At 36.3% G+C, this 23,862-nt stretch overlaps 2 protein-coding genes across 14 annotated transcripts in view; one reads left to right on the top strand and one right to left on the bottom strand.

Moving 5' to 3' along the window:
* The window catches only part of LOC117417692 (phosphoinositide 3-kinase adapter protein 1-like), a 40,955-nt gene extending 36,427 nt beyond the window's left edge, over positions 1–4,528 (bottom strand). For 2 of the 3 annotated variants that reach the window (XM_034029883.3, XM_059035754.1), the window contains exons 1-2: positions 4,019–4,527; positions 2,043–2,459 (exon numbers count right to left, since the gene is read on the bottom strand). In XM_034029883.3, the coding sequence (XP_033885774.3) occupies positions 2,043–2,459; positions 4,019–4,094 (493 nt within the window). In that variant the 5' untranslated portion in view covers positions 4,095–4,527. Of the gene's footprint in view, positions 1–2,042; positions 2,460–4,018 lie in introns of all 3 variants that reach the window. The other variant, XM_059035755.1, reaches the window with a different exon arrangement.
* Positions 4,529–14,627: 10,099 nt separating this feature from the next.
* The window catches only part of LOC117418255 (serine/threonine-protein phosphatase 2B catalytic subunit beta isoform-like), a 35,937-nt gene continuing 26,702 nt past the window's right edge, over positions 14,628–23,862 (top strand). For 4 of the 11 annotated variants that reach the window (XM_034031102.3, XM_034031103.3, XM_059035751.1 and 1 more), the window contains exon 1: positions 14,631–14,912. In XM_034031102.3, the coding sequence (XP_033886993.1) occupies positions 14,684–14,912 (229 nt within the window). In that variant the 5' untranslated portion in view covers positions 14,631–14,683. Of the gene's footprint in view, positions 14,913–23,862 lie in introns of all 11 variants that reach the window. The other 7 variants (XM_034031098.3, XM_034031097.3, XM_034031095.3 and 4 more) reach the window with 4 other exon arrangements.

Here is a 23,862-nt window from a genome sequence, read left to right as displayed (position 1 = left end):
CCATCATTTATATTGTATTTGTATTGTGTTGGTATGATTATTTTCTCCTGATGTTTATTGCAAGAGAAGTAAACAATAAAGACATTGAACCTAAAAATACAATTTACAGAGAATAAGATTACTCACTATGGTGAGGTTGTATTTTTTATACAGGCCATCTTTAATAGAAATGTCAGTGTAATATCCATTTTAAAATGATCTTTGGCTATATGTTTCCTTCATTACAAAGTTGGGCCCAATTATTTGCAATTAAAACATTATAAAATAGGAAGAAACAGTCTAGGGAGTAGCTCTTAATTACATGAAGTAAAATGCTTTAGGCATTACAATCTTACATTGCCAAGTTAGCTATAACTATAACTATAACTTACAAAAAAAGGGGAACATTTACACTGGTCAATTCTGACTTGACAGTACTTCTTCCCCAAATTCTATTCGTCATGTTTTTATATATTTTCAGACTGCTGACATTACGTACTGAGTCTCTCAGTGTTTAATATTCCAAATATTACATCCACATAGTGCAGTCTGAATAAAATAGAACTGTGCACTTATTAGTTAGAGAGAAGTCACTTCTGCTGAACCTAAAGCGGTCGGTCTCAGGGTCAGCCATCAATAGCCACACAGACTGAACACCACCAAAAGAACATGACTCAGATCCAGTTAACCAAAATAACAGGCACGGTCCTGTGTTGTGGTCGGACAGTGTTTTTACTTCACGGCACGCTTTGAATTTTGACATTAACATTGCTAATGTGCATTTAATAATTGATGTCATCATTGTTTTTGTTTTTTGACACTTGGTCGCTTAAAAGTGCTATTATTAAAATGCATTTTGTTTATTTACAGTACAATATTCTGAGGTGGGCAGCATCAAAATGATTGTGTCATGAATAGTGTATCATAGCCTTTGGAAGCTTCTCCTTCAGGCTACTGTCATCTAAACTACTGTCATCAAATATCCAGCTTCAGCTGAATCACTCCTCATAGCAAAGAATTATCCCGTATTCATAAAATGTGAAAGTCCTCAAGATGGTTTTTAAAGTACAAAATAATGACAGTAAATCTAATATGCATAACTATCACTTTGTAGATTTTGCATTTTCCAATATGAAAAATCTAGTATTTGATTTTTAATGGTACTTTTTTTACTATTTACAAAATATTGTCAATCGCTTTTTACACATTTTGATGCTGCAGTTTGTAATGCTATTCCACCTTCAAATCACTTCTCTAAACCATGCTGTACCTTGAACTTTATAAACACTGTTTATTTACACACTTCTAGGCTAGACTCTGTAGTCAAGGTGACAAAGTTGTTTTATGTTTTAGCTTCAGGACTGCCTACATCTAAATCTATTTAATTAAATACTTAGTATAGCCTTTCTTAACTAAATAATGTTTTTTCAGCGTGGCATGAATATTTGGTAAGAATCTTAGACAGTTTTTAGAAACAAAAATATATATATATATATATATATATATATATATATATATATATATATATATATATATATATATATATATATATATATATGTTAAATAAAATCCAAGGCAATGGAACCACAAACTGACAAAGTCTTACTGTGAGTAATATGCAAATTACAAACCTGAACTTCTATTTGCAGATCAAGCCATTGGTCACAGGTCTTTATTTTTGTATTGCTGGTATGATTTGTATTTTAAAATTCTTTGAGATAAAAGATCATAAAAGACAATTTAGAACAAATTTGCTGTCTTGTGGTTGTAAATGTATAAAGGTTTATGCTGAAAACCTGGCATTAAAAGAAGCACTGAGCTTTCTAGCCTTCTTCATTATCAGCCATTTTTTCTGGTTTCAAACAAAACCAAAGTATCTGAAGACTATTAATCTCACATAGTGCACCATATTTATACATTTGAATATTTGAATTGCATTTGTGCTAATTGTGCTGAATTGTATGGTGGTTTTGTACTATTGACAAATGTACAAAATTAACCAAATCCTCCATAGATATACATCTCCGTCACAAAGAGAAGATCTTAAGAAGAGGGCCACCTACCTTCAGACACAGCCTGTCGAACCACTGAAATGTAGGTCGTTGGTTCATCTTCAGGATCGAGCTGTTTCCACTGATGCCAGTCCTGGAAGCATTCTGATAGCATTTCAGTCTCTGTTACTCCACAAAACAACACCACCATCTTACCAGGGGGCTGCAGAACATTCTGAAAGCTCTTCAAGACCTCTGAGCTGCCAAGAACATCCAAGAGTTCTCCTGACAGCAACAGGACAATACATCTGCTGTTCTGGAAGATTCTTAGGTCCTGCTGGGCCACAGGGGTATGGCTCTTGACCTCATATAACAAGACTGACTTCTTGGAAAATTGTTTGCATGAAATCAGCACATTCTGCAGGTATGTGCTCCATTCAGCAGCATCCTTTGTGTAAACTATCAACACCTCAGACAGGACTTTTAGTGCTATGAAACAAAAAAAATAAGAAGAAGATGAAGTCGCAAACCAAAATTAAGAAATGCATATAGGTCAGCTTAAAGATTACTCTTTAAGTACTCCCCAAACTAGTCTCGGAATTGATGGGAAACAACACTTACTCTGCCAGGAACATAATCTAGCAGACCACTTTTCTAAAAAATAAATAGCATGCTAGCCTATCTGAGTGCTATACTAGTATTTTAAAGTGGTGTTATGGGTATAGTCAGACACACCACCTCCTGAAGAGCACTGGGACAAAAGCATAAATGTAGAACCACTGGTGGTTGGTTCTAGTTTTACTACATTAACAAGCTTAATATTTTGGTAGTCTCTCATCTTTAAATGAATTCTAGGACAAATATCATATATTTTTTAATTATTTAAAGGCAAACATGTTCTTATTCTTTACTATAACATAATTTGTACATTACAGTTTCAAAAAGATACAATGCAAAGGAAACCAGTGAATAATTGCTTCTTTTTTTGATTTAAGATAATCTGATAAGGGTGCCCGTTTTATTTTACTAAATGAGAGTTACTGTAAGATAATATGAAGTACACATTTTTTAGATAATTAAAAATTATATATTTGTTTGAATTTTAAAAAAGAATATCGAAACATGAAAAACCCAATGTTCATACCAGCACTACTTTAACCTTTTCTACAATGGGGAACATTGTACAAGTTCTTCTTGGGGAATGTATATTATATAGAGTCAACAGGCTGGACTGTATGATGTGATATACTACTGTACCAAGCAGGGCTGCACCGAAGGATTTGGTTGAGACCCGAAGATTTTCTTCTACCTATAATTTTTTGGGGGTCCGACAAGAACATTCATCAGCTGCCGCTGGAACCCCCCGTTCTTAGCTATTTTTGCACAGCTAATCGATTCTCTTATCAGATTCGAAGTGTAATAGAAGTATTAAGCCTAGCCTATAACTTTTGTCTTGTGTTAGTTTCATGAAGGTTTGAAGTCTGTGCCCCCAAGATTTTGGACATTCTGCTACCTTGGTGCCAATTGGTCTAGTGAAGGGGTTTCAGGCCACTTTAATGTTACATCCAAGATCTTTAATAGGTTTCGCCATCAATGTAACGGTTTATTACTGGGATTTACTATCTCAGGCAACAGGAGTAGGTGAAGGCTTTAGGTTTGTATGAAACACTTTATTAGTGTTTGTGGTATAGAATTTAAATTGAAAATGTATTGTTGTATATTGCAAGTCCAAACACCATGTCATACTGTAACATTACAAGGAAATGCATCAAAACTGTCACTATATCAAGAGGGTCAAAAATGGAAATAATCTCAATTTCAAAATACTCCTTAAGTGAACTAAAACAAAACTAAACGTCAAACAATGCCCATTTATTTAATTTATTTTTTGCAAACCAGGACCATGCTACACATCCTTCATATATTTTTTATTATGCTAGTTATTGCCCGCTTCCTGGTTCTACTTTATTTAACACATGTATTACTATGTGTTCTCTTTTTTAGTTCACCTGTGTTATATTTAAGATAAAAAAAAAGATATAGCTTACCTGGGTTTGACATTTGAGGCATTAAACCAAAACTGGAAACAGTGTTATCCCTTTCCAAATACTGTTGAGATTTCATTTCAATTTCAGTTAATTTTTAAAAAGCCTCCGCGAGCTTTACAACCAGTAACATACACATACATGTCTCCCGACTGCTGAAAAAAAAAAAGGTTCGCCAATGATTAATAACTTTTTTCAGGTTTCAGTTTTGGAATCGCTCTTCGCCCTCCATCGCCTCCGCAGTACAGTGCAGTATTAAATTAACAAGCCACGACTGTAGTTTCCTGCTTGCTCTGACCAGTCGTCATTTCCTAAAATGAATAAACAACGAGGTAACACTGTACTATCTGTGTGCACGGTTGATCGCTTCGAGTGGTCAAAAATGGAAACTTTATTTTAATTTAGAGAAACAGAAAATTATTCCAGTTACACTTTTGAGGCAGTCATTTATTATTGCGTCCATCTGTGTAGTATCGTCTTACATATGCGTGCCATAAAGTGAAACTGAAAAAGAGCAGAAACTCAAATCTCCCTGCACCTGTTCCTTATTCCTTAATACATCTTCCTGTCAGAATATGTATTTATACTACTTCTGCTTTTAAAAAAATATCCCCCCCTCCCTACAACATATAATGTACAGTCACTGTTTAACTAATGCCTCATAATGTTCTTCCATTTCCTAGTATTGGGTGTTGCAGAACCCTTTCTCAATTGCATAGCCCCATACAGTACTCTGGGCAAATTCTTTATGGACTAAATCAAAATGATGCGTTGTCATAGGAGCCATTATAAAGCATAGCATGCTTTATTTTCTGGACAAAGAAAAGTCCCAGTTAAAGCCTGCTAACACTTATACTGTGGGGAAGATGAATGTCATTGAGTCACATGTCTTCTCTAACAGTTAAGAAAACTTATGAAACAATAATAAGGGGTCAATGATTGACAAGGACAGTGAACTTTAAATCCTTGGTTACAGCACACATAATATCCAACAAAGCTTTCCCAGTAGTACTGTACATTTTTAATATGTACTGAATAACTAAAGTCAGTTGGAGAATTCATTAGATGACACGAATGCAGTATATTAAAGGGGAGCTGGTAATCATAAATGACGTCTGTGTTACCTTCCAGAATGCTATGAATAGGTCACAAAATATTCATTTACTGCAGTTGCCTTGTTCAGCCCTCTTTAGCGAATTGATTTTAGTGTCCCTTCATTACATTTGCTATTCTTATACACAGTATTGAGGAAGTTACTTTAAGAAAGTAATCTGTTACAGGTACAAGTTACTTGAACACAATCGTAACTAGTTACAGTTACAAATAATTACTTATCAGGTACAGGTAACATTTTATATGTCTATATATAGATATAAAGATATAGATATATATTTTATGGATTGATCAGGCTGCAGCTGGCAATGTTTTTTTGGAAGCTGCAGCTATAGAGCCCACTCGTTCCCTCCTCTGACACTATTTTGTAGCAGATGATATAAAAAGCATGTTAATGTGACATGGAAGGTTGTAAGGTTTGACTTGCCATGTTGAAGTGCTTTCTGATTTCCATGTTACGCATTAGCCATAGTCCTTTTTAAAAAAAAATGTAGCTAACAATAACTATGAATGTAATGTGCTACCTCATTTAGTGCCCTGTCGGAAAAATAAACCTTTAGCGTTTCAAGTTACTGAAAAATGGAATGCATTCCAAGTAATACGTTACTCCCCAACACTGCATTTGCTGTACACAATACAGCAGCCAACAGTGTTATGCATGACTGAAACATTCAGGTGAAGAACCATATGAGTTTGCTTATTAGAATTTACTATTCTGTAGGTGTTGTACGACAGATGTCCAACAAAAGAAATGTAAAAGCATACATGCCTGTCACAAATACACAAATTCAAATTCCAATGGGTGAACTCAACAAATGTATAATTTTTACACAGAGTGGTGAGGCTATGGAATGGGTTACCAAGACATATTTTTGATGCTGAATCACTTGGATCCTTTAAGACCCAACTTGACAACGTTTTAAGACCAATCAGCTACTGGGAACTGGATGAGCATTGATGAGGTGAGTGGCCTCCTCTTGTTCGTAAACTTTCTTATATTCTTATGAAAAATAGCTTCTTATAAACAGATACGAGCCTTCTTCGAACCAGGTGTCTTCACATACTCTTTGATCCCAACAATTCAATTAACAATGTTATCAGCATATAAAAACAAAGTTCAGTCAGTGTCCAGAAAGCTTCAAGGAAGAAGGAAGTTTGTGTGACTGCATATTCTGTATATACATATTTGTATTTCTTTCTCAATATGAGACCCTGAACTATTTAATTAGTTGCCCTAGGGTTGTCTTTCTGTAAAATTACTTTATGCTGAAATAATTATTTACATTCATAGAAAAAGTCAGTTTACTGCATCAACTAGCGTAAAGTAAGTTTTCAACTAAATCTAATATTCATGACTTGCATAAAGTGGCTTGGTTTGGGGTGTACCCACACATGCTGTGGCTTATCTGACAATCAGTGCTGGAAATAACATTTTACATGTAATGCTTGTAACTGTAATCTGATTACATTTTTCAGTAACTTGTAACTAACTGTTCCTTTTTCAGACAGGTAATGGAATGTGGTAACAGATTACATTTTATGTGAAAAAAATAACGTAGTTACTAACATGGAAATCAGAAAGTGCTCCAACAGTGCAAGTCATGTCACATGATCGCACTTTTCAGCTCCTGAACTCTAACATTATAGTAATTGTAATACAAGCCATTGAGAATGATTACAAACGTGTTAAGTGAGCAGTAAAAAAAAAAAAAGATAAAATTCAAAGATACTGTACGTTTTTGTAAAGATACACAGATAGTTGTTTTGCTGATTTCCTGTTGATATGAGCTGTCTGTATTTAGCTTGCAACCCACTTAATAACCACATTTCCAGAATCGTGCTTCATTAAGATTATCAGATTATGGTCAACCCCCTGATGGATACTGAGGTAAAGCTACCTTCTGCAACTTTTACAGGGCTGTGAAACAGGATGAAATGTGCATATGAGCTGCTGTAATGGGATTAATCAGCTACAAGCTTAGATGTGCCGAATGGCCTCCTCTCGTTTGTACCTTTTCTTATGTTCTCACACAATATTTACAATTACTTTGGCATTAATATAGTTTATTGAAATAATACTTTGAAGCCACAGCATGAAACTAGGAAGAACAACTTACGATAGTTCCAGAAGAATTAGGCCTGTGTAGCTACTTGTTAGTTTTATACTGTTAAAATTATTTATTAGTCTCTGAAATGTTTCCTTTGCCTTTCACCCATAGACCACACAAACCTCATCTCACCACAGTAGTGACATTTTTATAGTATTGTATCGCAAACAGTGGCAGTAGACTGACCTGCTTAAACGTAAATGAACAAAGTGTGTTGTCTCTATTGACTGAAGCAAATGCCACCAACACATTTAGTAGGTAGTGTTTGTATAACTCTGGAAATATAAAGTCTGAAACGCAAATAGTCTCTAAGCTATGTCTCTGGTCTTCACTGTGGATTCTAGGGGGAGTAAAAATCAGCAGAGAGTTTCTCCTCGTGCTACAGCTGACCTTCCTGGCCTCTTGTCATGGGATCGGATGTGGCAAATTGGTACATTTACATTTTCGATGTATTAGTTAATTTCCTGACACGGTCCTTCCTGTCTGTTCAATTGGGGGATTTCCCACATAATGGACTTTATTCTTTCTGCTGACCAATATTCTGACCTAGTAAGAGGACAGTTAATATTCACAAGAGATAAATATAAACAAAAGACAAGCAAAAGTGTATGTGAGCCTAAAGAGAGTGAGCTTGAGCCAGATAAAAGTTTGTTTGTGGAGCATTAAAGCATTCAATAATGCTCAAACCTGCTGTACGTAACATCCATCGTATTTGATTTCCAGTTCTATATTATTTCTGTTTTTCCTCATATCCTTGAAACTTTTTTTAAATTTTTTTATAAAAAGCTCAGCAGGTTTCATAGCAATATTTTCTCTACTAAAGACCATTACAGCATGCTTCTAGTTAGACCTTGTGGGGTACAAACTATAATCATGTTGTAATGGTATTTAGAAAAGAAGATGTTGAAATCTCATTCACCTGTCCCCACAGAGTAGTCCGATATGTGTTGTTTAGCTTTAATGGTAAAAGAGATGGTCTGTCCATCAAAGAATGGAAGGGCTATACCAGTGTAGAGCTACTACTGTTTAAAGTAATTGTAACTATCGAAATAATTAAATACATCTTACCTATTTCGCACTTCCATTAGCAACATATGTCCCAAATGTGCAATTTTGAAAGAAACTAGCAAGCATGTTATTTTAATTGTAAAACAAGATATCTGTTGGATTTAAAGAATTTTCCATTTTCTCTGCGTTTTTCACAGGAAATAAGTTATACTTGCACTGCATGTTACTGGCTGAAAGCATGTCAGTCAATAGGGGAGACAGCTGATTGGTTATTGACAGGAAAGAAAACATTGAAGGGAGGGGGAAAAATGAACTTTCCAAGTGAAAAGACCAAGTCACTATCTGAAAGCATTGATATCAAACAGACGTTTACTATCTGAAAGCATTGATATCAAACAGACGTTTCTTTCACCAAGTATAGTACCAGATGCTTTCAAATAAAATTACATGTTTACAATATCACGTGTTTCTTTCAAAACTGAACATTTTAGACATATATAACAGATAGAAGTGCACAACAGGTAAGATTAATGTTATAATTGTGTTTGCTACAACACTTTAAAGGCAAAGTCCAATCTACGTTGTCGTTAGAGGGTATGACTAAGAGGAGAGATTCAAGATTAGAGGAATTTGCTTAGTTTGTCATTCTGTACAGCGAACTTCCCCTTCTAAAATTGACTATGATGTATGTGCTTTCCGATTTCTAAGTTTATCATGTGTTACAGAGGTTAGGAACTTACACAACAATACTTGGGATGTCAGGCACTGTCTGAGCTAGTTTCATTCCAGACTTGTGGTGAGTTTATGACTTAATGTACAGAGGGGGCTAGGCTGGCCATTAAACTCACCTGCTGCGTCACCTCTGCCCCCCACTTTGCTTTGATTTGACTTTGCTATATCACCAGACATTTTTACATTGTGAATTTAAATAAAGAGGTGTCAAACCAGAGAGGGAGTGTTGAATTTGTATTCTTATTTTGTTCAGTTTGCAGTGAAATATGGTTATCCTATTGGTGGGAAATGCAAACGAAAAGAGCTCAGACATGCTTAATTACACATACAGTATGTTTTAATTTGAAAATGTGAATCCAATGACTGAGCAAACTCGTGCGTTATTGATTTTTCTTTTGTAAGTATGATGGCATGAATAATAGGCAACTTATTAAATACTTGCTAAGGGCAATCAATCACCCGCTACAGCTATTCAAAATCAGAGCTATCAGTATGGTGAAAAAGTTGGTGACCACGACTTATATCAATAGTATTGCAGGATGGTATAGAATTAGTAATTCAAGGTTTAATCACAATTTGATAAGAAATTCTCCAGATATACACAATACAACAATGTAAGCAGGACATACTGATGGACAGATGTACGGACAGACCGACACCTCCCTATATCCCCAGAATCCCACTTCATCAATAACTGAAGATAATAATGTTACTACCAGGTTTCATGATAACTGGACAAGCGGTTCTCCAGATATATGTAAAAATGTATGACGTATGACACACGTATGTATGGCTACCCCCAATATATCCCCTTTGCAGAGGATGGAAATGCATCAAAGCCAGTGGGGTAGCAAGAGGGGTTGATTATTTTTGGTTGTGGACAGCCCTTTGCTAATGAATTGAATCAATGGCTGATGCATTGAAGATTTGTATTTATTTATTTATTTATTTAGGTTTTTAATGAGAAACAAACATTTTAACAGTGATGTGAATTGGATTTATTAAATACTCAAGTATTCAGACTCAACCCTAATTCTTTTTTTTTTTTTTTTAGAGGCAAAATGCTGAGTCCTGCAGATAACCTATGATTTAGTCTGTTATGTTTATAATAATGATTAACTTTCAATTGGATTTGTCAGTGACAGAAGGCAGGCAAGCCTATTGGGCTGCTCATATCACTACCCAGACCACGGACAGAAACACAGAAACACAGAAGATATCATAGTCCTACAGCGCCTCTTGTGGTTGGAAATAAAACCACTGCTGAACTCTATACAGCAGTTACATCATGTGTTTTGCGCATGGCGTTTTGTTGCCAGAAATGTGGCAAACTCAAAACCACAGCAGCCTAGACTAGCAGGCTCTTTCTTATCTACAGCTATGGCCAAAAGTTTTGCATCACCTAAAATTTTAGAACTGGGACATCATAAAATATTAACACATTGTAGATGTTTTATTTAACATCATATAATCAAAGGAACTACCAGAAGCATTAATAGTAGTACAGTATTTCATGTTAGATTACAAAAATGTCACATTTTTAAATTTTTGTCAGTTTTTCATTAAGTATATGAAAAACTTCAAAGCGGTATGTAATTCAATACGTTAGCGTAAAATCTGTTCTCTATAGGGTGATGCTAAACTGTTGGCCATAGCTGTACATTGTTGGCTATATACCCAAGTATTCTGTTTCAGAGTCTTATACTGACATTTATTTTTAAAATGACTCTTATAAACATTAGTATATATGATTAGTTTACTTGTTTTAAGTGGATTTACCTTTCTTAGACTGCAGTAATAACAGAGTTAATACACCATGTGACTTTCAAGTTTGAAAGTTGTTTCCCCAATTGCTGAAAACAAACAAACAAAAAAAAAACACTTGACCCATTTTCTAACTCTTCCATTTATCAGGAGTGTCTGTGCCTCTTCGTTCTTACAATACAATGTTCTTTTTTTATAGTACAATGAACAAGTATGTCAGTAACATGCATCCCCCCGGCACGGCTGCACATTCTATCAGCATGATGAAAAAGTTGACGACCATGAACTATATCAACATTATTACAGAAGAGTACAGAAAAACAATTTGCAATTAAATAATTTTAAAGTTTGACATACAGATGGGTGGATGAACAGACATACAGACACCCCTCTACATGCCCAGAATCCAAGAAAACTTAATAATAATTTTACTACCAAGTTTCATGACAATTGGATAAGCAGTTCTACAGATACATGCCAAAGTGCAAGTGTGACAAACAGATGGACAGACAGACAGACCCATATATCTCCAGGATCTGATATTCTCAAATAAGTGGCTCTCCAGATATATTTAAAAACATGTGAAGTGTGATGTACAGACGTACATACTGTACGTACTCATGATCGCCTGCACTATATCCCTGCATCCCTGGAAGAGGGTAAAAATACATTTTGGGCTTCTTAATTCTTCAAGACTGGGATCCCATATAGTATAGAACAAATATCTTTTATCGTTCCTTATCTAGTGCCAACATGTATTTCAAGGATCCATGCATGTCATCATATTCTGAATGGTACAAGGACCCCTGCTAACATGGTGTATCATTTCAACTGCTGTGTTCCAGGGCTGGGGTATCATTCTTGTAATGCACAGATGTACTGTCTACAAACTGAGACCTATTTGGTCTGATATTTCAATGCCGTGCAACTCTACACTTCCTAAAATCAAATCTTACTTGTTCCAAAAGCAATACTCCCCAAGCAGCATATAGAAACACATCTTTCAGATCAAAAGGATGGATTTGGACAGTACTAACACATCTTTAGTAGGAACGTAGTGTGGTTATGAACAATGTTATCTGACACATTACGATCTATTAAATTAATTGAAACAGTTACAGCTCTAATTACTGCCACTGTTTAGATTGTTCAAATAAATTATGCAAATCAAACACAGATCAAACAATTCAACCTCTGGAGTGTAAATAAATGTCAAACACAGGGTGGGTGGTGTTGAAATTATTTGAACAGTACTCTTTCAATCCGCCACTGCAGATCAATTGAATAGACCCTATGGTGTACTAGGAGAGAGACCTGTTGCTGAGAAGCTCGTTGTGGTTGGTTCTTCAGGGTTTTGACAACTTCTTATATTCAATTAAATATGTTGTTTTAACAAGCCGTTAAAATGTTTTCCAATCCTGGGCTTTGAAACTGTATGAAAATACATTTACACACCATGGATTGAATGCCCTTGTGGATATTTTCAGTTGATGGTAGTTCTGCTCATGTAATGGTCTTCAGAATACTTGTGTCTGCAGGCTCCCCATTGACTCACCGAATAAATGATCTCTGTGCACGGTGAGTAATGCAAGAGCGGTTACAAATGCAATGCTGCAGAGACCAACATGGGGGTGTTGCATTGCCCTCCTGCACTGTTGTTGAGAAAAATTGCCTGGGGATAGTTCACATCATGGGGCTTCAGCAGACTTCTTAGTACTGAGACAAGTAGAAAATGCTTGACTAAGCCTGGGTTCAGTAGCTTCTCTTATAAAACTTTACCACAGTTAAGTTAGCACAGTAAATGTGTAGTTTCCCCATGCTTTTCCCACAGTTATATAATTCATTTAACACAGTTACCATGGTTTGCTGTGTTTCTTAATATGCTTTACCTCTCTGGGCTTTACAATGCATTGGTATACTATAAATAAGCTTTCACTATGTTTATTACACTTTGCTATGCTTTTGCTATGGAAAACTTTTATAAGGGTCGGCAACTTCTCTTGCTTAGATTCGTCAGGTGAAAAGATATGTGAGAATGGAGGTTGCTCTCTGATTTTCTGTCCTCCTGATCTGTGTCAGATAGGGTAGAACAATGGGGGTAAAAAACAGCAATAAATGTCTCATTCATTCCTAGAAAATGGATACCATTTCGAGGTACCATTGCTCTTGTGAGAAGGGTGGCTTATTAAAATAAATTCCAAATACTGATCGAATAGATGATTATCTATTTCACAATACCAAGCTATGTTTGTATTCAGCTGTATTCAAGAATAATGCAGTAGTGGAGAAAACTGCTTTCTGAACTCCAGACTTTCTATCTAGAAATTGGCGACTGCATTGAGCTGTGTCTTGTCCCAGACACTGTGAAGAGTGAGTGTTGGCCACTGGAAATAACCAAAGGGCAAGTTCCAAAGGAGTTACCATGTTCAGAGAAAAGTCAGCTTCCTCAAGAGATGTCAGAAACACAAGTACTGTTAGTTCAAGTGGCAATGTACTGTAGTTGACCATTTCACATGCAGTATACACAGACACCTTGTGACCGGATGAGCCTGGTCTTCCTAAGTTGGCTTGCACTGTACATGTGCAAAAGCCATGTGATAAACTGCTTTTGTGGATGCTGCCCCCTGTCTAAAAACTCTATAACTGTAAGTGCTGTGGTTAAGACGCCTACTTGTGGATTGAGTGGGTGCCAGTTCACTTTCAACCACTGCTCTGTCAGCTTTGCTAACCAATTTTTCCAAGCAGACATTTTTATATGCATCACAAGAACAGTCTTCTCTGTGAGTTACAGACCAGTTATGATAGAATTTCCACATTGCTTAGCATGTTTAAAATACATATTTACAGTAGCAATGTTTCTGTTGGTATTATTACGGGCTTAATAAAAGGCAAGTCATCTCTCAACCTGGAGTAGATATCAGGTTGTATTGTACATCACCCTATATGATAATCTATATATAAAGACAGGACACATTGAGAGGAGTGTGCTGTGATAACAACCAAAGCCAACCAACTTGACTGAAGGAGTCCTTTGCTCTCCTTTTTACGCATTTGCTGTTTTCAAATGCAATGATGTCCTAAAGGTACTGGTAGACTACAAATGGTATATTTTATTATATTTTCAAGGTCGATCATTACTTTGCTCCATATGGAAAGATGTTTGGCTCAGAATACACTTAGAATGTTATGAAAAATAGTTTTAATGTCAATTATATAAACTGACGTTGCCTTTTTTTTTGCCTTTGGCAACGCTTCACCACTTTATTAAATTAGTTTTCTTTCTCAGGCATACAAGCATAGTTCTGCCTGCAGTAACCAGTCCTCTAGTGAGAAGGATGTGCTGGGGATTGTAATGTTAAGAGCTGTGCAAATCTCCATAACAGTATCACACAGCTACAGCACTTGTATCAGTGAGACTGTTTGCTCTTTCTCATTCCCCAATCCATGTACACAGATTGCCTGTGGTTGGGAGTTATGAAATGAGATTACGTTTGTTTAAATCAAATCTTACAGCGCTGCTGTAAGAATCGTTATTTAATCTAGGCCAAGGTACAGTAGCTATTGTTATTTGTTTTATTACAAACACTGCTAGAAATAAAATATAAAAACGACATTCCTACCCCCCCTCTGTCATTAGTGAAGGGACAAGTGGCCTAGGTCAAGAAGAGGTCAGAACAGATGACACTGTACATGTCTGAGACCAGAATGTGGGTACTGGACTCAATGCATAACCATTACTTGAGAATAACTGGTTGTTTAGGCATTCACTTCACTCCAGTTGCTGTACAGTATATCCCTTCACCCCATTCCCTGGCCTAAGTATAATAATTCACCATTGCACCCCGAAACCAGTCCCTCCGAGACACACAGAGGGTCGCTGCTGTCTGGCAATGTACCTCTCACACTCAATATACAGACCGCGCCATGTTGGTCTGAGCTGCAGATGTACAACTCTGTGTCTGTGTGCATGTGTCTTGTCGTTTTACTCGCCTCTCTCGGCTCTGGCACACATTCACGGGGGCTCTATGAAAATAACCGAACAAGGAAGGGGGGCTGCCGCAAAGACACAATACCCGAAGATAAAAACAGTATACAAATCTCAGACAGACCGTTCTTTTTCAGCATGTCCACTGAGGACGGAGCGCTCTCCACCACTGAACGGATGATAAATTGTGAGTCTCGCTAGTTTATTGTTGTAACACTTTTCTGCACTCGTGATTGTGAAAATGGCGGAGCTACTATTTTTATTTATTAATAAAACAATATGTATGTATTAATTGCGGGGTTGTTTCGAGTTCGTTTTACCTTTTCCTGTGCACCACGCATGTAAAATGCGTTGCATTAGCCATGCATAGCAACAGGGAGTGAATTTCTTACTTCTGTTTATATATAATCTTTGCAAAAGTTAACATTTTCTTTCATAAGAAGATTATTTTTATTTGCATGTATTGTATTTGTATTTATAAAAATAAGACATTCTAAAATAAACTAATTTGGCAGTTTAAATTGGGTTATCGTATTTGCAGGCGTTTAAAATAAATAAATGGATGTGTACAATAAATGTTGTATTGCACGTATGCAGTCACTGTCTAGAGGTGGTAAGGGTAACATGGCAATGTATTTTATATGAGAAAAAATAAAGCGCAGGCCTGTCTACAGATAATAATGTCTCAAAAGCAATTAGCTTACAGTTTTGTTGGGTATATTTTACATGCGGTATTATGTTACACAAGAAGACGTGACTCAGAAAACAAATAAATGTATAGCAATGCGATAATGCATGCTCTTGGTGTAAGTCATTATGTGTACAAATTAATTAATGGAATAATTTAGCAAATCAGTGTTCAGTTACCTGTCACTATGCTACAAGACTGGTATTATCAAAGTGCACAGATGGTAACATAGTAAAATGCATGTGCAAGTATGTAAAGTAATTGGTCGCTTTAAAAGTTACAATTAATGTTGCATTCTTCGTGAAACTCTCGACCAGCAATGCTTTTAGAAGGTCTGTCAATATTTGTCAAGAAGTAGGCGTGATCTTTTAAATGTACAAGTGCGCGGCTGTCATAGCTACAGTAGGCCTGTCTATAATGAAAAGCGATTGGCAATACACATTATAAATACCCTAATGTGTATTAGACTGTCTATGCAGTGGACACATTATACTGTCTTTAAACTATTAAGAGTAATACCAGTTTTAATTGACCACACACTTTTAATTGACCAGCTTGTTAAAGCACTGCACAGTAATCTTATTAGAGGACTTTGTGCTTGTGATAAGTACTGTACTGTATCTAACTTACATATCTTTAAACTGCATTCTAAGCTGATATATGAAGCTATATATATATATATATATATATATATATATATATATATATATATATATATATATATATATATATATATATATAATCTACCAAGCTCCCAATATTTTCTTGAACTGATTTTGTGCCTGCTGTCTGTGAATGCAATTTCTGTGACCTTATTGTCTAGTGGAGTATTGGAAATTGTAGGCAGAATACATATTTCTGCAAGGAAAACAAGATATAAGCCAGGACATGTTAGTCAATTGTATATATGGAATTGGGACCTGTCCAAAGAAAAAAAAGAATTATACATTTCTTATTATAATATTCAGCATAGTTTTATTATTATTATTATTATTATTATTATTATTATTATTATTATTATTATTATTATTATTATTATTGCTGAAGTAATTTTATTTACGATTATTTTTGGCCTGTAAAAAAAAGTTATTGAACTTATTGAATGGGTTTTAGTAAATATTTAGTATTTTGAACATATTCTATCAAAATATTAAATTGGTACCAATATATTTTTACTTGTACTCTGTAAAACAAAGTAATACCTCGATTAAAAAAAGAACTGGAGCTATATTCAGTTTTTTTGTTTCAGAATTCTTTGCACTATTTATTTTCTGTGAAGCAGCTCCCCTCTTGGTTTTGTAACGTCATATAGACATCCTTATTGTAATTCCTGTTGTAGAGATCGGCCCATCACCGCCCTCTTCATGTACAGCAGACTAATCCAAGCCTGTGGTGTGGCCACCTGTTCTGCCGGCTGGTTGTCGCCGAGTGTTCTGAAGGATAAAGCCATCCGCCAAACTCAGATGTTGAAGGGTCACTGTCTGCTTGGGGGGGGGGGGGGGGGGTATGAAAAATATTTCCAATTTAGATTTTTTTTCTTTCAAAAGGAACTGCCCTACAATCAATAAATAGCAAACAGAATTAGAAACTGGTATTTCAAACTGGTATTCTTATGGAGTGACATAATGCATGTTTAAACAAATACCGGTACTGAAGATTTGTTCGATCTTTAACATTAAATCCCAAATTAAATACATATAAACATATGCTTGCAGGTTATTTTGGAAATTTGGTGACTGTCTTAGTATCGTGGAGAATGATGCTTAATCGAAATATGTAGGGTAGGCTGGTGGCAGTAACATTTATATCAGGCTACTACTAGTTGTGTCATTTTTCAAAGGATAACTTTAAACCTGTTTGATTAAGCCTTTACATCCGATGACTGGATGAGCACCTTCCTGGTTTCTAGGAGAGTATGCAGTTATTTTTTTTGGCCAATCTAGGACATACTTTATGTCACAGCCCTCGTTAATGGGTCAACTGTGGTGGGGGGGGTCACTGTATTTTGTTAAAGTTCAGAAAATGTTATTGTAATTTGTCAAACACATGTCCTAAGGTTTTTTATTTTGTTTCGAAATAGAGGATGCACATTGTCTGATATCATGCAAGAGAGTTGTTTTCATATGGACACACATTAGATCATCAGACTGGTGGGACAGCGTTGTATTCAATTGAAGGATACTCGGTGTGTTGTGACAACGTATGTCATAAACTCTGAACTCTGCAAAAAAGAACACCACGTTCTGTTTGTGTGTACCTGCAAACGAGGGTTGCTATGGCCTTGTGGATGCTGGCAACCAAATCTGCATACAGAATTGTGGGACAGTATTTTGTAGTCAGTCAAACAGCTGTGTGTAAGTGTGTGCCTTAACACAAGTCAGCTCCCACCTGGAAAAGTTTGCAGAAGTGGCACTTTGTATGCAGTACAATTAGGTATTGACCTTGAATGTTCCTGGGAGATATCCGGTGAATCCGAGCCTGGGGAGGGTGTCCAGGTTGCATGAAGGTGGTGTTCTCATCATCCACAGCAGAACAGGCTGTGACATTAAGACAGATACACTATGAACTAAATTTAATTACAAAGGGGAATCCTCTGTAATTAGCATTCTGTCACCTTCTGAGACTGACACCTTAAGTGTATTTTCAGTGGTGGATGCTATTGGTGAGGGCACGGGGCCCCCATGGCACTATTTTGTCAATGGAAAGGGCATATAAGTGGAGAGTGCTTTAGAGCATGCGCTGCAATCTGACAGGTAGTTGTTGGGTAACAGTAAAGACTATTCAACTGATATAAGCGGATGCAGTTCTAAATACAACTACACATTACCTACCATTATTGTTAAAAGTGCATGAAAGCACTGGACTGCAGTCTTCCGCCTCCATATTCGCTATTCCTACCTAGCCAGCCATGACGGCATCACATCCTTTTACTGTCTGATCAAAAAATAGTCACCATTATCCCCTTTTGTAAAGGTTTCCATAGCAATAATGGTTTATTTGGATGTGTGAAGTGCAGTGGAGAATGAGAGGGAGGAAAATATAAGAGCATTGTATAAATATAGAAAAAGGCAAGTATATATAAAAAACTTAGAAAATGTTTTTTTGAGTGGTGAAATGTTGTCTTCTGTATGTTTTCATTAGATTGTAACTTCACACTGCTCCTCATATCCAGCCAATGTGGAGACTGACCAAAGAGCACTGGCACAAAGGGCAGTAAAATTCTCACTTCGGCTGACCAAGTTATATCCGACAGTGTCGAGGACAGACTTGCTGTGTCGATATCCGCATGATAGATGAGATGGGCACATGAACAGCACTTTTACTGCAGGAAACCCTGGGGAGCCCTCAGGGGCTGCTGTACATTCATCACCGCCTGAATTTTAATAAACTGCAGCCCTATTGGTACAAACTGTGTGATTAATTATTAACCTCAAAGAAATCACAGAAGGCTTTAGCTGCTGGGGACCAGACATTTCCAGCGCAGCTGGACGGGGCCTGGACATGTCTTCTTGCTGCCATACTCTGTGTTCTTTCCGGGCGCAGTGTTGTCGGTTTTCAGTCTTAACTGTTGTGCCTGCTTGGCAGTGATGACTAGCTCTTGGCATGCACAGAGTAATCACATGCTCGGTGGTGTTGCAAACATACACGACTGCTTGAGGGGTAAAAAACCCAACACGTTTCTTATTTATAGATATAACAAAATCATTTCATATATCTTATTGGATTACCTACATAGGTCCCAAATGTGCCAGTTTTGAAAGAAGCAAATGTTACAGCAAACAAATATTTTCTGGTATCTGGTACTACTTTAGGTTAAAGGAAGGTGTCGGTTTCTATTTCTCATTTATAGGATATCTGTTACACTTGTATTTCCTGGGTCAAAGCATGTTACGAACTGAAAGCATGTCAGTCAATAGGGGTTGGTTAATGAAAGAGTCCATTGCAGAATGCCCTTATGGAAATGAAATACAGGAATGAATAGAAAGTAAGTTGACCACATCAATGATATGGTGCATTGATGTGGTAACCTTACTTTCTAATCACCCTGTATATTGCAATATATTGGGGAAAATATGTTGGCATATGTTTCAGTATACTGGAAAATATATGCAGTACAAAATATGTTTTCCTATATTATATTAAAAATATACTTGAATATATTTACAGTTTGTATTATTTTTCCAAATACATTTTCAGTTGTGTAAAATCATAAAAAATATAAGTATATTTAAGAATATAATGTTTACCTTTAAATCACACACACATATATATATATATATATAGTGTGTATATATATATATATATATATATATATATATATGTATGTGTATATATATATATATATATATATATATATATATATATATATAGGTAGAAATATACTACTGTGTGTGTATGTGTGTGTGTGTGTATATATACAGATAAAGATATGTTAAACATATTGAAACGCTGTTAAGTTGGCTCTTTTGGGGACAATTTCCCCTCAGGGTTAAATGGTCAAGTAAGTGCAACTCTTAACTGAAAGTATGGCTTACAAACATATTTCTTTAACCAAATGTTTACTATAGGTTTCTTTTAAAAGTGTGCTTTTGAGACATATAATAACAAATGAAAGAACATAACAGGTACGATTATTTTCTTCTCTCCAATAACTTTAAAGTAAGTGTAGTTGACAAATTTGTTCCATAAATCGTCTTTGCCATGTACATCCCTTCTTTATATAGGTCTCAATGCACATTTTAAAACAGGATATCTGGTACTACACTAAGTTAAGGACACCTCTGTTTGCATGCCATACGTTTAGACTGTCTTGCACTTCCTACATCCTTTCACCTGGAGGACTTAGTACTGAGAACTTAACCGCAGATGTCTGTTTTAAAATTAAAATACATGTTTGCTATAGCATGCATTTCTTTCAAAGCTGCACATTTAAAACGATGTTGCTGTTTTATTACTGACAATGGTATATAAGGTAAGTTTTTTCTAAAATCTGAACTCTCTCTTTGTATGTCTAAAACCACACGCAGTGGAATAAAGCAAAGCTGAAAAGTAGGTCATGTTGTAGAAAAACTGCATATAAACAGCAGTGTGGGCAGCAGTGTGGAGTAGTGGTTAGGGCTCTGGACTCTTGACCGGAGGGTCGTGGGTTCAATCCCCGGTGGGGACACTGCTGCTGTACCCTTGAGCAAGGTACTTTACCTAGATTGCTCCAATAAAAACCCAACTGTTTAAATGGGTAATTGTATATAAAGGGCGTCTGCTAAGAAATAAATAATAATAATAAAACTAAAAAGCTTTTAACCCTTTCATCTTAGCGCCGTATGTTAACATATGCCATCGGAAATCACGTTGGAACTTCACGTGACTGCTAGGTCCCAGTCTGAGGTAGTGTATAAATATATGTAAAAAAAAAATAAAATAGTGTCCTGTTCTCATGTACACCTAACAAGGGGTTCCTGCTTCAGCTCCACAAAAATGGTTAAAATTAATTAAATGCAATATCAAGACTGCAGGGAAGACTGCAGGGGACTGTAGGATGTACAGAAACCATTACTCTGTTGAAAAAAAATATATACTTTGACTTTTGAAATAAGAACATAAGAAAATCTATGAACGAGAGGGGGCCATTAAGCCCATCTAAGCTTGTCTGGTTCCTAGTAGCTGATTGATCTGAATACTTCATCAAGTTGAGACATTGATTCAGTTTTTTCAGCCTATCTTTGAAGATAAAAAAGTTCAAGTAAAACTAAATGTAGATCTTTCATTTTGTATGTAGTTTATGACAGAAGGAATATGTATTCAGTAATGATGGCAGATTTGGTTTTGAGAAGGCACCAGAAACATATCTTATCTATGTACGGTAATATATGAAATATAATTAAGTGAGACATACAAATATTACATCATTATAATCATAAATCACTATGAAAAATAGTTTTATAAGCATGTTAAATTATTGATGCAAGCAGCTGTGCAGTTTAATAGGAATTACGCAGCACCTAAAAAGTGTTATACAATGCTTGCCCCTTTGAGATTAGGACAGAGGGAAGGAGACACATCTGAGGGTATGGAATGGGCTACCTAGTCATGTTGTTGAGGCAGAATCACTTGGATCCTTTAAGACAAAGTTCTGAGATCAGTCAGCCAATGGATACTGGACGAGTTTAGATGTGCTGAATGGCCTCCTGTCATTCGTACATTTTCTTATGTTTTGATATAGCAAAAAAATATAACTGCCACTATTTGACTATCAAGGGGTACAAGTTCTGCCATAGTTGATAGGTGATTGACTATTTAACAACAAAACAAATGCACATACAAAATCAATGAAAATGAAAGTATAGATGGTAATGATAATGTGTTAAGTTTGGTGAAAGGATGATAAGGCATGCAATTTACAAATCTGGGTTGGTCTGTGCAATGCAGACACCTTAACATGATCCTGTAGGCTACAGTCTTCACAGTAACAGGGAATAATAACCCTCAGTGATTGATTGTCTGTCATCGTTTAATGAGGTCCCTACCTACTGTTACTTTGCAGTGTATTCATACCATTAAGGGACTATGGCACTGGGGGGGGGGGGGTTCAAACATTAGCGTTATTGTATCAAACTCGCTGTATAGTAACAATCCAATAATGCTTTTTGAGTCGATGAGTTCATTAATGAACACATTTCTCCTTAAAAAGCTTAATTGTCGCAGGTCACATGCATTGCTTCCTGTCTCAACGACTAGATAAGGAGAAGTCGTTAAATCAAAATGTATGCTAACGAGATCAAGAGAAACGAATAGAAGCATAATTCGCTTTTATGGAAACTACTAGCGTACAGGGAGATGGCTTTTAAATAAAAAATAATGGGAATATCTGTTTTGTTTATAATTTGTAAACTTAATGTAACATTGTGCATTTTGGCATGCAGAATGTACATTTATTTAGAACACCACATATAAAATATTGATTTACGATTATCTGGCGTGTGGGTAAAAAATCGGACGACAGGGATGAAAAAAAAAAGCAAACCTTAAACTCCATTAGTCATTTACCCTCATTCGAGTGGATATTTTGCCATGACTTACGTTATATATCTCTTTTAATGTGCATTTTACAATCTTTTTTGGTGAAAAAGAAACAAATACATTTTTAAAAAAATATATAAAGTGCCACCTCATTATAACGCAGTTGTCGGGGTCTATAATTGGAGACTGTGTTATTTGTGTTTCGCCTTATAACAAATATTGGCATTTTTGTTCCCAAAATGATTTACAAAGCCCACAAGCCAAATTAATATTGTAGCGTACCATGGAAAATGAAGGAAGGAGACACACACACAATTTGCAGGTACGTAAATCCACAGTTTATTGGGACAATTATTCCTGGCCTGTGTCAGCCAGGGCCACGCCAAAAGCAACAAACAGTCTTGCACATTCACACAGCAGCTTGTGTCCACATTGATGTGGGCTTTCATGTCCCTGCCTACCCGGACGTCAATCAATCCTGGCTGAGGCAAGCTTACCGCTTCCCTGCTTACAAAACACACGCACACACACACACACACACACAGGGTCCATAGACAAGTCATGTAACAGTATAAAATCTGGATCGTTACAATATATACAGTGTAAAAACTGCTATTCCACCAGTTTAAAGTTTACACCACTCTTATTTAAATGGTATGTTTTTTTATAATAAGTGTTGTAAACTGTAAATAAATAACACAGTCCAAGGACGTTCATACACACTTGTATTGTTTCTTACTTGTTTTGTAACATTAACAGACAGTTTGTTTTTACTTTTCGAAGAAAAAAAATACAATGCAAGCACAGGAGCTTTGTAAGTAGGGTATATGTCCCAGTTTCAACTTAAATGGGTTTAAATACGGTAATGTAAAACAACAATAAAACCCAACTTTTGTGAGTCGACCAGATTGCATTATGGGGGAAATGGGAGCCATCTTACCGTGTTATAACCGATTCTGCACTATAACGGGTTGCGTTATAACGGAGTAGCACTGTATATATTTAATATTACAATACAAGGTACAGAGCTGTGTTCCTAATTTGTGCAGCTGCTCAAGCTCAAAAGGATGCAAGCTCCAAAATGATGGCACCTTCGGCGTCGCCCAGCACACCACCTAGATTAAGGGCAGGAATAATATCCGATCAAGACAGGAGTCCATCCCCTCCAATTTCACCTGCAACCTGGACTACCACCCCTGCTGGACAAACAAATATCACAGCCGACGTCAGAGATGTTTCAGTTGCTAAATGCACAGAGGGAGGTAAATAGTGGGCAAGGTTACATCAAGATATTGGATGCCATGAAGGACCAACAAGGGCATCAGTTGGTAGTTGCGCAAAACCTGACCGACCACCAGAGTTGTATGGTTGAAAATCGCCAGGCTCTGGTGCGCAGGTGTCAGAGATAGGCACTTGTCTTAGGGAGTTTATA

Source organism: Acipenser ruthenus, chromosome 13 (genome assembly GCF_902713425.1).
Source record: "Acipenser ruthenus chromosome 13, fAciRut3.2 maternal haplotype, whole genome shotgun sequence".
Classification (NCBI taxonomy): domain Eukaryota; kingdom Metazoa; phylum Chordata; class Actinopteri; order Acipenseriformes; family Acipenseridae; genus Acipenser; species Acipenser ruthenus.
Note: the sequence above shows the minus strand (reverse complement) of the source record. Positions and strands in the feature narration are given on the sequence as shown.